The sequence below is a fragment of the Thalassophryne amazonica genome, chromosome 17 (assembly GCF_902500255.1).
Source record: "Thalassophryne amazonica chromosome 17, fThaAma1.1, whole genome shotgun sequence".
Taxonomy (NCBI): Eukaryota; Metazoa; Chordata; class Actinopteri; order Batrachoidiformes; family Batrachoididae; genus Thalassophryne; species Thalassophryne amazonica.
The window spans coordinates 71,876,039-71,891,416 of record NC_047119.1 but is presented as its reverse complement, the minus strand read 5'-3'; the positions used below and the strand labels follow the sequence as shown (position 1 = coordinate 71,891,416).

The window sequence follows — 15,378 nt, the reverse complement described above, 5'->3', positions numbered from 1 at the left end:
AATGAATTACAATAGTCCAGCCTAGAGGAAATAAATGCATGAATTAGTTTTTCAGCATCACTCTGAGACAAGACCTTTCTGATTTTAGAGATATTGCGTAAATGCAAAAAGGCAGTCCTACATATTTGTTTGATATGCGCTTTGAATGACATATCCTGATCAAAAATGATTCCAAGATTTCTCACAGTATTACTAGAGATCAGGGAAATGCCATCCAGAGTAACGATCTGGTTAGACACCATGCTTCTAAGATTTGTGGGGCCAAGTACAATAACTTCAGTTTTATCTGAGTTTAAAAGCAGGAAATTAGAGGTCATCCATGTCTTTATGTCTGTAAGACAATCCTGCAGTTTAGCTAATTGGTGTGTATCCTCTGGCTTCATGGATAGATAAAGCTGGGTATCATCTGCGTAACAATGAAAATTTAAGCAATACCGTCTAATAATACTGCCTAAGGGAAGCATGTATAAAGTGAATAAAATTGGTCCTAGCACAGAACCTTGTGGAACTCCATAATTAACTTTAGTCTGTGAAGAAGATTCCCCATTTACATGAACAAACTGTAATCTATTAGACAAATATGATTCAAACCACCGCAGCGCAGTGCCTTTAATACCTATGACATGCTCCAATCTCTGTAATAAAATTTTATGGTCAACAGTATCAAAAGCAGCACTGAGGTCCAACAGAACAAGCACAGAGATAAGTCCACTGTCCGAAGCCATAAGAAGATCATTTGTAACCTTCACTAATGCTGTTTCTGTACTATGATGAATTCTAAAACCTGACTGAAACTCTTCAAATAGACCATTCCTCTGCAGGTGATCAGTTAACTGTTTTACAACTACCCTCTCAAGAATCTTTGAGAGAAAAGGAAGGTTGGAAATTGGCCTATAATTAGCTAAGATAGCTGGGTCAAGTGATGGCTTTTTAAGTAATGGTTTAATTACTGCCACCTTAAAGGCCTGTGGTACATAACCAACTAACAAAGATAGATTGATCATATTTAAGATTGAAGCATTAAATAATGGTAGGACTTCCTTGAGCAGCCTGGCAGGAATGGGGTCCAATAAACATGCCGATGGTTTGGACGAAGCAACCAATGAAAATAACTCAGACAGAACAACCGGAGAGAAAGAGTCTAACCAAATACCGGCATCACTGAAAGCAGCCAAAGATAACGATACATCTTTGGGATGGTTATGAGTAATTTTTTCTCTAATAGTCAAAATTTTGTTAGCAAAGAAAGTCATGAAGTCATTACTAGTTAAAGTTAATGGAATACTCAGCTCAATAGAGCTCTGACTCTTTGTCAGCCTAGCTACAGTGCTGAAAAGAAACCTGAGGTTATTCTTATTTTCTTCAATTAGTGATGAGTAGAAAGATGTCCTAGCTTTACGGAGGGCTTTTTTATAGAGCAACAAACTCTTTTTCCAGGCTAAGTGAAGATCTTCTAAATTAGTGAGACGCCATTTCCTCTCCAACTTACGGGTTATCTGCTTTAAGCTACGAGTTTGTGAGTTATACCACGGAGTCAGACACTTCTGATTTAAAGCTCTCTTTTTCAGAGGAGCTACAGCATCCAAAGTTGTCTTCAAAGAGGATGTAAAACTATTGACGAGATACTCTAACTCCCTTACAGAGTTTAGGTAGCTACTCTGCTCTGTGTTGGTATATGACATTAGAGAACATAACGAAGGAATCATATCCTTAAACCTAGTTACAGCGCTTTCTGAAAGACTTCTAGTGTAATGAAACTTATTCCCCACTGCAGGGTAGTCCATCAGGGTAAATGTAAATGTTATTAAAAAATGATCAGACAGAAGGGAGTTTTCAGGGAATACTGTTAAGTCTTCTATTTCCATACCATAAGTCAGAACAAGATCTAAGATATGATTAAAGTGGTGGGTGGACTCATTTACTTTTTGAGCAAAGCCGATAGAGTCTAATAATAGATTAAATGCAGTGTTGAGGCTGTCATTCTCAGCATCTGTGTGGATATTAAAATCGCCCACTATAATTATCTTATCTGAGCTAAGCACTAAGTCAGACAAAAGGTCTGAAAATTCACAGAGAAACTCACAGTAACGACCAGGTGGACGATAGATAATAACAAATAAAACTGGTTTTTGGGACTTCCAATTTGGATGGACAAGACTAAGAGACAAGCTTTCAAATGAATTAAAGCTCTGTCTAGGTTTTTGATTAATTAATAAACTGAAATGGAAGATTGCTGCTAATCCTCCGCCACGGCCCGTGCTACGAGCATTCTGACAGTGTGACTCGGGGGTGTTGACTCATTTAAATTAACATATTCATCCTGCTGTAACCAGGTTTCTGTTAGGCAGAATAAATCAATACGTTGATCAATTATTATATCATTTACCAACAGGGACTTAGAAGAGAGAGACCTAATGTTTAATAGACCACATTTAACTGTTTTAGTCTGTGGTGCAATTGAAGGTGCTATATTATTTTTTCTTTTTGAATTTTTATGCTTAAATAGATTTTTGCTGGTTATTGGTAGTCTGGGAGCAGGCACCGTCTCTACGGGGATGGGGTAATGAGGGGATGGCAGGGGGAGAGAAGCTGCAGAGAGGTGTGTAAGACCACAGCTCTGCCTCCTGGTCCCAACGCTGGACAGTCACAGTTTGGAGGATCCAAGAAAATTGGCCAGATTTCTAGAAATGAGAGCTGCTCCATCTAAAGTGGGATGGATGCCGTCTCTCCTAACAAGAGAGACGGCAGTTCAGAAAACAAAGTTTTCTTTTGGTGTGTTTCTTGGTACATTTCAAGTCAATTCAGAAAACAAAATTTCATCTCTCCCCCATGGTAAAGTTATTTATCCACCTAAGCACAAATCAGCAGCCCTTTCAGCTAAGCAGGCACACAGACAGCAAATATGCAAACACAAGAATGTGGCTAGCCAAGTCAGCCCCTCCCCTGAGGTGTTCTGAGACTTCCTTGTTTACATAACAGAAGTAGCTCTCCACAGGGGATCTTGGAGTCATTTGACTATCCATGGACTTTAGAGGTAGATTGGTCATTTGACCAGACCTTGGCCTTCTGGGTGCTAGATTATGGTATGGATGCTCACTAACCAAACAACAGATTGTTGCTGTCACTGCTTGTTCATGTGTGGTTGTTTGTCCTGGTATGATGTGTTGTTGGGTTCCCATCTCCTCGGTGTCTCACTTCACATTTATTGTCTTCTCCACTTGTCTTTCATTCTTGTCTGTCTTCGTGTTGTTTTGGTGGTCGGCCCTTCCTGATAGAAGTTGGCTTTGAGTAGGATGTTGTAGGCTGATCTGGAAGGGCGGATGCGGGTCACACGTGCACACCACGTTCACTCACACACTACATACCTTCTGTCTTGCAAGAATAAATTGCATATATGTGTATTAATGTTCATAAATGATTCTGCCAGTGTGACATGGGGAAAAGAAAAAAACCTGTGACTAAAGCATAATGTAATAAATGTGAAAAACAAAACAAAACTAAGACTGAACACAAAAAAGATTATAACAGAAAGTAAAACTCATGACTACCAGAACACAACCAGATAATAAGACACAGAGGATAAATAAGACACAAAACATGAATCAATCAAAACAAATGGGCAAAAAGGGGAGAAAGGTGCCGACAGGGGATCACTGCAAAAACCTGACCCGGGCCAGGGCAAATCCTGACAGTTGTGTGTGTGGGCGTTTGTCCTCTGTGACCGCCTGCTGATGTGTTCAGTCTGTGTTAACTTGTGCTCTATACCTGGTTAAACCGGCGTGTGAAAGCAACCACGTTTGGAGCCAAACCATGTTTCTCCTTCCCGTTCCATCCACAACTGGCCAACTCCTGCAAGAAAACAAGAAATCAACAAACAGCACAGAGCAAGAAACAGTCTGCAAAATTCAGAGAGAGGTTTGCAAATAAACAACCAGTTTGACAGACATCAGCACAGTTCAAATCAGGAAGTCGGTGCAATTAAGACCAGATGAGAATCACACCATCACACAGGTCAAAACCTGGGGTCAAATTAACCTCAAACAAATGTAACTAAAAATAAATAAATAAATAAGTAAAACAAACCAGTGTTTACAATCAGTCAACCATTTATTTGTAAAGATATTCCAACAAATGTGTGTGTGTATACTGTAGATAGAGCCATAAAATTGACATTAACTAATAGCTATTTTTGTCTGTAAACATCTATCGGCTCCGCGCAGAGAAGGAAGGAGCACTCCCTCTGTGCTCTGAGCTTTTCTGTCCCGTTTACATTATAGGGGCCTCATTTATCAAGCTCTCAGACACAGATTTGTGCTTAAACTGTGTATACCAACATTTCTAGGCAAAGTATGGACATAGAAAAGCGCCACAACATATGCACAGCTGAAATCTAGTGGCAGAACAGGGCAACTGCAAGAGCATGCAACCTCATTCGCAAACATTACTATTTCCTCAAATTACTTAAGACACTTTCAGCAATGATGTCGAGTGGCCTCAGTGGTGACAAAACCTACAAAAAACACCTGTACTTACTGACGTGTACTACCAGCATCGGGCTGTTTGACAAACATGGATTTTGTTTTTCTGTGCTGCCCTATTAGATTTCATGTGAGCTTAAATTTTATCAATGATAAATCAAACGCTGTGACTCACTTGCCTTTTGTCTATTTGGTGTCTGTTTTTGAAGATCAAGGTGATACAACATAATGAAGATCATGATGCTGTTTTTGTCTGTGTAGATTCTGTTGTTGGTTCTGTACGACCCATTGATAATTAAAGGAATTAGAACAGACCATTGCTTCATGCATCAGTCAATTTTTCAATTTATTTTCATTTATATAGCGCAAAATCACAACAGAGTTGCCTCAAAGCGCTTCACACAAGTAAGGTCTAACCTTACCAACCCCCAGAGCAACAGTGGTAAGAAAAAACTCCCTCTGAGGAAGAAACCTCAAGCAGACCAGACTAAAAGGGGTGACCCTCTGGTTGGTCCATGATACAGACATAAATTACAAAACAATTCACAAAATGAATATACAGGAAATGCTGTTGGTGCACAGGACAGGAGGGTCTCCAGCAGAAATACCACAACCATCTCTGGATGGAGCTGCACCTTAAACAGAGAGAAAAAACAGAATCAGACATCAGAAAGACAAGAAATACAGAATAATTTGTCAGCATTAAACAACAAGAAAAACAGGAAATACTAAGGTGATCGCTGGCCTCTAGCCCTATGCTTCACTAAAAGACCCAGAATTTAGGTAAAGTTGAGGCAGCGGCACGCTCAAATAACTAATAACATGAATTAAAAGAGTAAAAAGCATAGTAACATACTATACCAGTATGCCAGCCATACGAAAGGAAAAATAAGTGCGTCTTAAGTCTGGACTTGAAAGTCTCCACAGAATCTGACTGTTTTATTGATGCAGTGAGATCATTCCACAGAACAGGGGCATGATAAGAGAAAGCTCTGTGACCCACAGACTTCTTATTCATCCTAGGGACACAAAACAGTCCTGCACCCTGAGAACGTAAAGCCCGTTGAAAATATCATATCAAATATATTGGTAAAAGATGTACTGCTGTGCAGCTCTGGCATCAGTATGTCTTACCTCCGGCTGGATTGCTTTAAATACCGGTGCATCCATCAGGGTGATTTGGCTCTGAAAACAAAAGAAAAAATGTAAATGCACCATAGCAGACAAAGAACAGCATGGAGCCAGTGTGTAGGAGCATCTGATTCCAGGGTCACATGGACTGGACTTTGTACAGGCTGTCTGCCACCGCACACACTAACATCCCAGCTCACAGCGGGCAAAGTCACATTTAATATTCCACTGGAGACACACTGCGGCACACCTGCACACTAAACCACTGCTGTGCATGCAGAGTGGGACAGAAAGATATCAAAAGTGAAATGTGTCTTACAGAGAAGTCCCAAAAACCTGTCCCATTATCCTTTCTGTGTTGGTGCCTCAGTGCCCAATTTAAACCTCAGATGAGCTCTTAACGGAGCCGGACACAAAGATCCAATCATCTAACACTATGTCCTGCAGAAGGAATTCCACAAATCCAGGAGCTCCTACAATTCTTTTTCCATGGACAAATGTCCTAGGGTCCACACTAGGCCATGGAAATAATATGCAATTTATGCAACTATCCTCACAAATGGTCAAGCTTTGGGTAGTGACAGAAAGAACAAGAGCAATCAGAGATTTCTGATGTCTGCCAATCAAGATCCAGTATCACAGACTGAACACCCCCTCCAAAAATGCTCCGCCCTGCCTTCACCATGCATTTGGGACCACAGCAGCTCGTCTGAGTCCGAGTCTCTACACCCAAAGCGATCAAAGGGATTAATGTGATTATTAACCATTAGATGACAAAGTAAAACCTCTTAAATTATTCTAAAGTCAGTTTGAAGCAGAAACAAGGTGATAACCAGTGAATCGCTGCTGACGTTCTGAAATGACCATTCGGTCGCCAACACCGGATCACTTCCAAAATCCAATGGAGTCTTCCATGGTACTAATCTCTATCTGTGGTGAACATCTGGTGAGAATCTGTCAAGTAGTTTTCACATAAATCCTTCAAAGCCTATATATAAGGTCACCTCCAAAATTTAACAGTCTTCCATGGCCTAAAGTGTATCCGTGTAGAAAATTTCATCAGAATCTGTGCAGACGTTTTGATGGAATCTTGCTAACAGACAAGACAAACAGACAAATAAATAAATGCCAAGGATGTAATAACATCCTTACATACATTATTACATGTTATTACATCCTTGGCAGATGTAATACGTAGGGCTGGGTACTGAACTTCGGTTCTTTTGTGGCACCGACCGAAATGCTTCAGTAGTACTGAGTATTGAATCATGCCTCGTCTTTTGGTGCCAAATTCCGGTACCCAGCGGTTAATCACGTGCAAGAAGAGCGGCCCACAGTCGTCGTCCTCTCAGCATTCAAGTCCACCTGTGGACTTTACAGAACACGAGCAGCCTGATTCAAAATCTCCACCACCGGACTCCGCTTCAACTGCAACTTAATACGGGCCTCATTTTGAAGCTTGACGCAATGAAGCACTGTTCTGACTCGCTGCTTCAGTTCTTTGCATTGCTGCCTTTCAGAAGCAGTAAATCTGCTTGTTCGCCCCTCTCAGAGCCATTAAGATGTGTCAATCATAAGTCACATTTGTGCGGATTAAAGTCACTAACTGGGACTCCTGTCTTGTTGGGAGAAAGAAACAGCTCCAAATGCTGTGCGGCTCTCTGCCGAGTGAGTCACGTTAAAAAGATAGAGTCCGGTCAGAATTAATAACTTCAAAGCAAATCACTGTTTAAATCAAACGACTCCTCTTTCCAAACATTGTGATACAAACAAACTGCAATCGATCAAAATATTTTTTGACGTGCAGCAGCCGAGCTCAGCTCAGATTCTATGGAGAGACATTCATGCCAAAATGTCTGACAGGAAATGCTTTTGACAAAAACTACAGTTTTTTCAAGTGTTCTTTTGCACTGGAAATTATTTGTTGCTTATTTTTTCTGTAAGAAAACTGATTGGAGTGGAAAATTACCAAAGATGAAAAATAAAACTCAAGATTTCTACCCTGTGTAATGTCATTTTCTTTTTGTTAGAGTTGATCTTATAAAATCGGTATCGAAACAGTATCATTCAGGAACCGGTATCAAAGTGAAAGCATCAAAATTGGTACTGGTATCGAAACTTTTGATTGCTACCCAGCCCTAGTAATAAGGACATAAGATTCCTCTGTCGGGTATCTGAACTCACACTCAGGGACAGGGTGAGATGCTTCTTAGCATCAAAAGAAGCCAACTGAACTGCCCCCAATTGCATCCCTTGGGAGGTCTTCCAGACGTGCCCAACTGGGAGGAGTCCGTGGGGAAGATCCAGGACATGCTGGAGTGATAGAATTTCCCAGCGATCAGTTTAATCTTTGGCATCCGTCTGTCTCGGGAGACAATGGGGCTGTGCCCTGGGTCAGTCGGTAGTTGGGTTGCAACGCTTGCTAGGACTGAAGAGCCCGATCCTGGATCAGCAGACTCTGTTGCAGGCGCTGCAGGTATAATTTCCTGTTTCTGTGGGTGCTGACTCTGCTCGCTGTCGTCGTTGGAGTCTCCTTTCTTCCCAATGCTCCTCACTCCTCGCTTCTGCCAGCTGGATGCCACTCTTGGTGGTAAGCCGCCAGCTGTCACGGTCTGCTGCTGATGTTTCCAGGTGTGTTGGGTTGATGTTGCTCCCTCTGAGGTCATGCTTACAGACATCCTTGTGGTGTAGTGCAGGCCGTCCTGTGGGTCTGGAGCCAGTGGCTAGCTTGCCGTACAGCATATCTTTGGGGGATACGGCCGTCGTCCATGCGGACAACATGACCGAGCCAGCGTAGCCATCTTTGGCTAAGTAGGGCAAACATGCTTGGTGCGCCTGCCCGAGCCAGTACTTCGATGTTTGGGACACGGTCCTGCCAGGTGAAGCCCAGGAGTCGTCTGAGGCAGCGCAGATGGAAGGCATTCAGCCTGCGTTCTTGTTTCGCTGCCATAGAGGAGAGTGCTCAGCACACAGGCCTGGTACATTTCAGTTCAATAGTAGATTAATAATCGATTAAAGCTTGCAGAGCAACTCCAGATCAAGGTCATGATTAGAGCCGAGTGTTCTGTCCCACGGCTGTGTGTGTGGACAGCTGTACTTTGATCCTAAAGTGGTGGATAAACGTACTTGGAGAGCATGGACTGAGGTCTGATCTTTGGACTGAGGACTGGGACTGTGGGGTTCCCACTCTAATGGTCTGTGTTCTTACTGGAACCATCGTGTGGGCAGAACATTAAACTGTCTCAGCGCGGTATGAACACTTTAATCAGGCGGCGCTCTATGCTTACTGCGGTGACGACTGACTGATTACTGAACACTGTGGACTAACTGAGGACTTGACCACCAGGTTAACATTGCAGGAAAGACTGAGCACTGTCAAAACATTCTGAAGGATGCTCTTTTTACATTTTGACATGATTATTTGTTCTAAAAGGTAACCGTTCGATATGCACAAACTCACGCAGCAATGTTTCCCAATCCTGCTCCTCGGGACCAAATGTAGGACAGTTTCCATTTGTCCCCGAACGAGAGCAGATCAGATCATTTCAGGTGTGTTAAGCTAATCAACACACCTGACTGCACAGTACGTTAGGTCCTGACGACCACGATTGGGAAACACTGGTGTCATGAAATCCAACACTCAAAAGCAAAAGCTGTCAGCGAATCACAAGCAATCTGCAACCTGCCCGAGTGGGACGTCTTCTTTATGGCACAGCTACATACACACTTATGGTCTTAGTTTTGCAGGTTACTTAAAGATTCAGGGCTGTGAAATGAAAACTGTGAAATCTCAGGAAAATTTGCAGGGGGTCTGGGGGGCATAGGCCCTCATCAACTGTCATAACAGTCAGGCTTTTTTCTCCTCGAAACGCCGCGGATCCGAGGACACTGATTTGTATCTGTAATACACAGATCAGTGTCCGCGGACCGCCGCGGTCTTATAAAACTTGCACGATGTCGTAAAATAAGAACACTTTGCAATAGACATTTTAAAAACTCAGTGGCGATCACGATTACAGAGTAAAACACTAACACCCCCCCCCCCCCCCCCCCATGATGAAATCCATGGGATTTCGTGGATCCGCGGAGTTTTCACAGCCCTGAAGATTACTAAGTGCTGGTTGACTTGGAGTTGAGAGAGAGAGAGAGAGAGTCAATAATTACTAGAAAATTACTCGCTGGAGAAGCCAAGTTAAATGACTTAACCACAATATTATAGTATTGGGCTCAGAATTATTTGACCAGTAGATGTCAGTATGACAATGAGCTGCTGTGGTGACAACACACGACAAAGAAGAAGAAGAAGAAGAAGGAGGAGGAGATGCCGGCATTCGTATGACAAAAGTGTATAACATTCACTGAATATCGTTGCTGTGACATCAAACTGGAGATTAAACTGGGTGTAATCAAACAAAAATCTCTGTCTCTGTGCAAATCTCTGCTTTTTTCCTTCGTTGGCTTTTATTTTTGTATTAACAAAAACAAAAACGTATCATGGCTGGCTGTCCCTCTGACTTCTATCTATCTGCGAGAACACAGAGAGCACCGCTTCATGACACAGTTGGGTTTACCAAATGAGGCTTCAAACACTATGAAGAAGATAAAAGACTGTGTTCATCTCAGGAGATGTGTATCGACTTTGTTGATCGACTGCAGACATGTCTGAGAGATTCCACATCCCATGGATACGTAAAACCCGTGTCCTTTATTATTGCCCAAAAAGCCAAGTGTTGACACCAGCCGAGACCGAGGCAGCACAACATTTTCAGGAGTCGTCTACCAGCACTACAAGAGCTCCGCATTCAAGCATTTCTTTGAAGTGCAAGAAGAGGTTAGCTGAGAGGAGTTTAGTGGAGTGAACATTCTGTTTGTGGCCATTTGATTTTGGAGCAGTCCTGATATCAGGGTGTCTTCTGGATGGTAGCACCATAGTGAAAGGACAGAAAACTACACACATACTACACACATGAAGAATACTCACAGCAAACTCCTCAGGTGTCACCTTCAGCACGTCAAAGACCACCGCGTCATAACTCTTGGCATAATTCAAGCACGGTCCATCCAAAGAATCAGAGCTGCTGCTCGCCTGGAAGACAAAGCTTAAACTCAGTGCTCAAAACCACACTTGACATGATTGCTCCGCCTATATTAAAACCACACCCCCCCAAAGCACAGTCACCTTGGTTCATGATTACTTGCGTGGCCTCAAACATAAGGCTAGAGGTCTAGAACGAAACTGGCGTAGTTCAAAATCAGAAGTATTCCACCTTGCATGGCGTGATGCTATCTTAGACTATAAGCATGCGCTAGAGGCTACAAAGTGGACCTATGACTCTGATTTGATCAACAAAAACAAGCATAACTCAAAGTTCTTGTTCGACACGGTGGCAACACATATAGCTGTATGTAAAAGTTTGTGCCCCCTGATGATTTCCATGATTTTCCTTTATAAATCATTGGTTGTTTGGATCAGAAATTTCAGTTAAATATATCATAGAGCAGACAAACACAGTGATATTTGAGAAGTGAAATGAAGTTTATAGGATTTACAGAAAGTGTGCAATAATTCTTTAAACAAAATGGGTCAGGTGCATAAATTTGGGCACCCCAACAGAAAAAAAACAACAATATTTAGTAGATCCTCCTTTTGCAGAAACAACAGCCTCTAAGTGCTTCCTATAGCTTCCAATGAGAGTCTGGATTCTGGTTGAATTCACTCTTCTTTACAAAACATCTCAGGTTTGTTGGTTTCCGAACATGGACAGCCCGTTTAAAAATCACACCACAGATTCGCTTCAGCTTATGAGATTTTTCTTGGCCTGTCACTTCAGGCCTTAAATCTCTGAGATAACGTTTTGTATCCTTCCCCTAAACCATGATGTTGAACAATCTTTGTTTTCAGGTCATTTGAGAGTTGTTTAGAGGCTCTTGGGTCACCGCTTGGCTCTGCCTATGCTTGTGCATTTTTTATTGATTTTTATGTCTGTCACAGGGACTGTTCATTCGCTATTGGTGTATAATCGCCAGGAATTACTTAAAATCAAGGACACGGTGCAATCATGCATGATCTATGAAGCAAAAAAGTCAAATTCTTTTTACCTGGCTGATCTCCCAGAGCAGCTCGTCTGGGTGAACGCGCCTCTGCCCAGGAAGCGTAAACGCCGGGGAGTGCGAGCCGGCCGGCTAGTGAGGCTAAAGGCCTTCCTGGCTCTTTCTCCGAGCACGGTGCGGGCTTCTTCTATTACACCGGACCTTAGAGACTGTTTTCGCCGTTATGTCTCACGGTGCACTGTTGTTCCAGTCGGCGCATGGGTGGTGCCCATCACTGGACAGCGGGAGGATCTCTGCGCACTGCGCCTTTGTCGTTCTCTTCATTCAGGCTCTGGTGGTAAGTAACCTTAGGCCGCTGGGCCGGGTAGCTCATGCAGCTAACACGACAGCGGCTGCTACGAGGTGCGCGCTCATGAATGCAAGGTCCGTAGGGAATAAAACCTTCATTCTTCGAGACTTCTTCGCATCACGACCGCTGGATGTACTGTTTTTTACTGAGACGTGGATCAACGTTGGTGAGTCCACCGCTTTCTCAGAGTTATTACCTCCTGACTGTACTTTTATTAACACACCAAGAGCCTCTGGTCGTGGCGGAGGAATAGCTACTGTTCTACGGGTTGGCATTCAGCACAAAGTTGTTACGGAGTGGTCTTTTGCCTCGGTTGAACTGAGCTGTTTCGAGCTAAGAGCGCGACAGACTGATCCAGTGTTGTGCGTTGTCATTTACAGACCACCGAGACACAACATGGATTTTATCAAGGATTTTTATGATCTGATGGTTTTTATCTGTACACGTTATGACAGGATTTTAATTGTTGGAGATTTTAATGTGCATGTATGTTGTCAGTCCGTGCCGATGGCCAGAGACTTTTTAGACTTATGTGAAGTTTTTAATCTAACACAACATGTCACTGGCTCAACGCAGATACACGGACACACATTGGACCTGGTGCTGTCGCATGGCTTTTCGGTTGGTGATGTTATTGTTGAGGATGCTGTGTTCTCTGACCACTGCCCTGTCATGTTTGACGTGTTTTTAACTTTTGGAGAGCAGCTGCCAGCTGTGCGTCATAGCCGTGCTATTAAGGCTACCACAGCGGCTGACTTTAGCTCTCTCTTTACCGCTGCAGCGTGTAGTCTTTTAAACCCTTGTCCATCTATAAACATGAACACGGAGCACCTGATGAACTCTTTTGTTTCCACCTGCTCAGATGTGCTGGACAGCGTAGCTCCTCTTAAAATCATGCGCCCCAAGTCCAGGCAGGAGCCCTGGCTAAATGACACTACGCCTGCAGCTCGGCGTGAGTGTCGGAGGGCGGAGCGGAGATGGAAAAAGAACCACCTGGAGGTTTTTTACCAGGTTCTTAAAGATAGCTGGAGGAACTATCAATGTGTGGTTAAAGCAGAGAAAACAAAATATTTATCTGACTTAATCCCCAACAGTGTTAACAAACCCCATGTTCTTTTTAAAACTGTGAACTCTATTTTTAATCCTAATTCTTCCACTGCATTGGAAATAACCAATGAAACCTGTGAGAGATTTCTCTCCTTTTTTAATGATAAGGTTGCTGCGATAAGGACCAATATTTCGCCCTCTTCACCTTGTGGCCCAGGGGCTAACGGATATACGGCAGCATTTAGCCAGTTTGAGCCTGTGCCACTTGCTGTTCTTACTGGGATTGTGAATAAACGGAAAGTCTCTACTAGTCCTACAGACCCAGTTCCTCCTCGCTTTTTTAAAGAGGTCTGGGGCACCATTGGCACCTTTGTGAGCGAGGTAATAAACAGTAGTCTGGTCTCTGGCACCGGCCCCATTTTTTGTAAAAATGCTGTTGTTGAGCCTCTGATTAAGAAGCCTGGCCTTGACCCTGTGACTTTAGCAAATTATCGGCCCATTTCTAAGCTTCCTTTGGTTTCTAAGATCTTGGAGAAATGCGTGTTTGCTCAATTTCAACCGTTTTTAGATGCACATGGCATTTTAGACCCGTTTCAGTCGGGTTACAAAACTTTCACAATACAGAGTCTGCACTTCTTAAGGTTTTTAATGACCTGTTTTTAATAGCTGATGCGGGAAGCTCTGCCATTTTAGTGCTTTTAGACCTGACTGCTGCTTTTGACACAGTGGACCATGCAACTCTCTTATCTCGCTTGGAAACCTGTGTGGGTGTCAGGGGGATTGCTTTGAAGTGGTTTGAGTCTTACTTGAGTGGGAGGTCCTTCTCCGTGAGGCTGGGGGACTCCTGCTCCTCTTCTGCTCCACTGCAGTGCGGTGTCCCACAGGGTTCTATCTTAGGCCCAATTCTTTTTGCTCTGTATCTCCTCCCACTCGGGGAGATATTTAGAAAACATGGCATGTCATACCATTTTTATGCTGATGACTGCCAAATTTACATGCCGATTCTCAAAAATAACCACTGCCCCCTGACACCCCTTCTCGACTGTCTCGGTGATGTCAAGCCTTGGTTAGCACAGAATTATTTAAAACTTAACAAGGCAAAAACTGAAATAATTCTGTTTGGCAATTCCCACTTTGACTTGGGACCTCTCCAAAGTGTTGTGCGTCCGAAAGTCACCAGCCTTGGTGTCACCATAGACAGAGATCTTAAACTTGATAAACAGGTTAACACGGTTTTAAAATCGAGCTTTTTTTTTACCTTCGTCTTTTATCAAAAGTGAAACCTTTTATCCCTTTTAATATGTTTGAACAAGTCATGCACGCTTTTATTTCTTCTCGTTTAGACTACTGCAATGCACTTTATTCTGGAATTAGCCATAATCAATCAATCAATCAAAGGAATTTTATTGTCATATGCACAGAAGAACATGTTCCCTGCACAATGAAATATGTCTACTGCATTTAACCCATCCTAATTGCCAGTAGGAGCAGAAGTCGCCATTAGGCACCCGGGGACCAGCTCCAGATGTACATCCCTGCCTTGGTCAACAGCAGGGCTGAGCAAACCAACACCGACCCATAACAAACAACACACACACACACAACACACAGGCCGGCCCGGTACATAAACATATATATGAAAAGCAAAACACGAGGGAAAAGGAGAAAAAAAAACCCTCATAGCTGCTGCATTACACAGCAGCAATGAGGAAAAAAAATCCCCATCAGCACAGAAAAACAATAATCACACAGACAAAAACAAGGACAAAGGATGATAACCGAGATTTGAAAAGGTCCAGTTTATCAGAACACTCCGGAGGCAGCCTGTTTGGCGCCGTCAATGGCCTTGTCCGACAATCCTGGAGGGGGGAGGGGCAGCCCTGAGCAGTCTGAGCAGTCCTGAGCACAGTCAATGTCAGAGCTGGAGAAGCTGAGGGGAGGGGGGAAGACCAGGGAGCGAGGCTTAAGTGTTGATCTTCTGAGGAGGTTTTATCACAGTGACCTTGAAGTGCAGCTGTATTTGGGGAGGACAAATGAATAGCCAGATTAGCAGACGCCTGAAAGATTCCACAGTTCTGAGAACAGAGTGGCTCTCAATGCATCTGAATGTAGAATGTGGTCTTCACAGATGGTCAGAGCGGGTTTCCAGGGCTGCAATTCTATTCGAGATATTTTCCAACGCCGACTGCGCAGCCACTGCCTTCCCAATCGAATCAATCATGTAGGGCAGCCTGGAAGGACCAATCAAAGCTGCTTCCACGTTCTTGATTTTGATCTTGATCTTGATTGATAATGCACTTTCCCGACTGCAGTTAGTCCAGA

At 43.2% G+C, this 15,378-nt stretch overlaps 1 protein-coding gene across 2 annotated transcripts in view; it reads right to left on the bottom strand.

Moving 5' to 3' along the window:
- ralgps1 (Ral GEF with PH domain and SH3 binding motif 1) overlaps positions 1-15,378 on the bottom strand; it is a 272,310-nt gene that overhangs the window by 206,354 nt on the left and 50,578 nt on the right. For both annotated transcript variants that reach the window (XM_034191724.1, XM_034191723.1), the window contains exons 3-5: positions 10,591-10,695; positions 5,613-5,663; positions 3,766-3,849 (exon numbers count right to left, since the gene is read on the bottom strand). In XM_034191724.1, the coding sequence (XP_034047615.1) occupies positions 3,766-3,849; positions 5,613-5,663; positions 10,591-10,695 (240 nt within the window). The remainder of the gene's footprint in view (positions 1-3,765; positions 3,850-5,612; positions 5,664-10,590; positions 10,696-15,378) is intronic.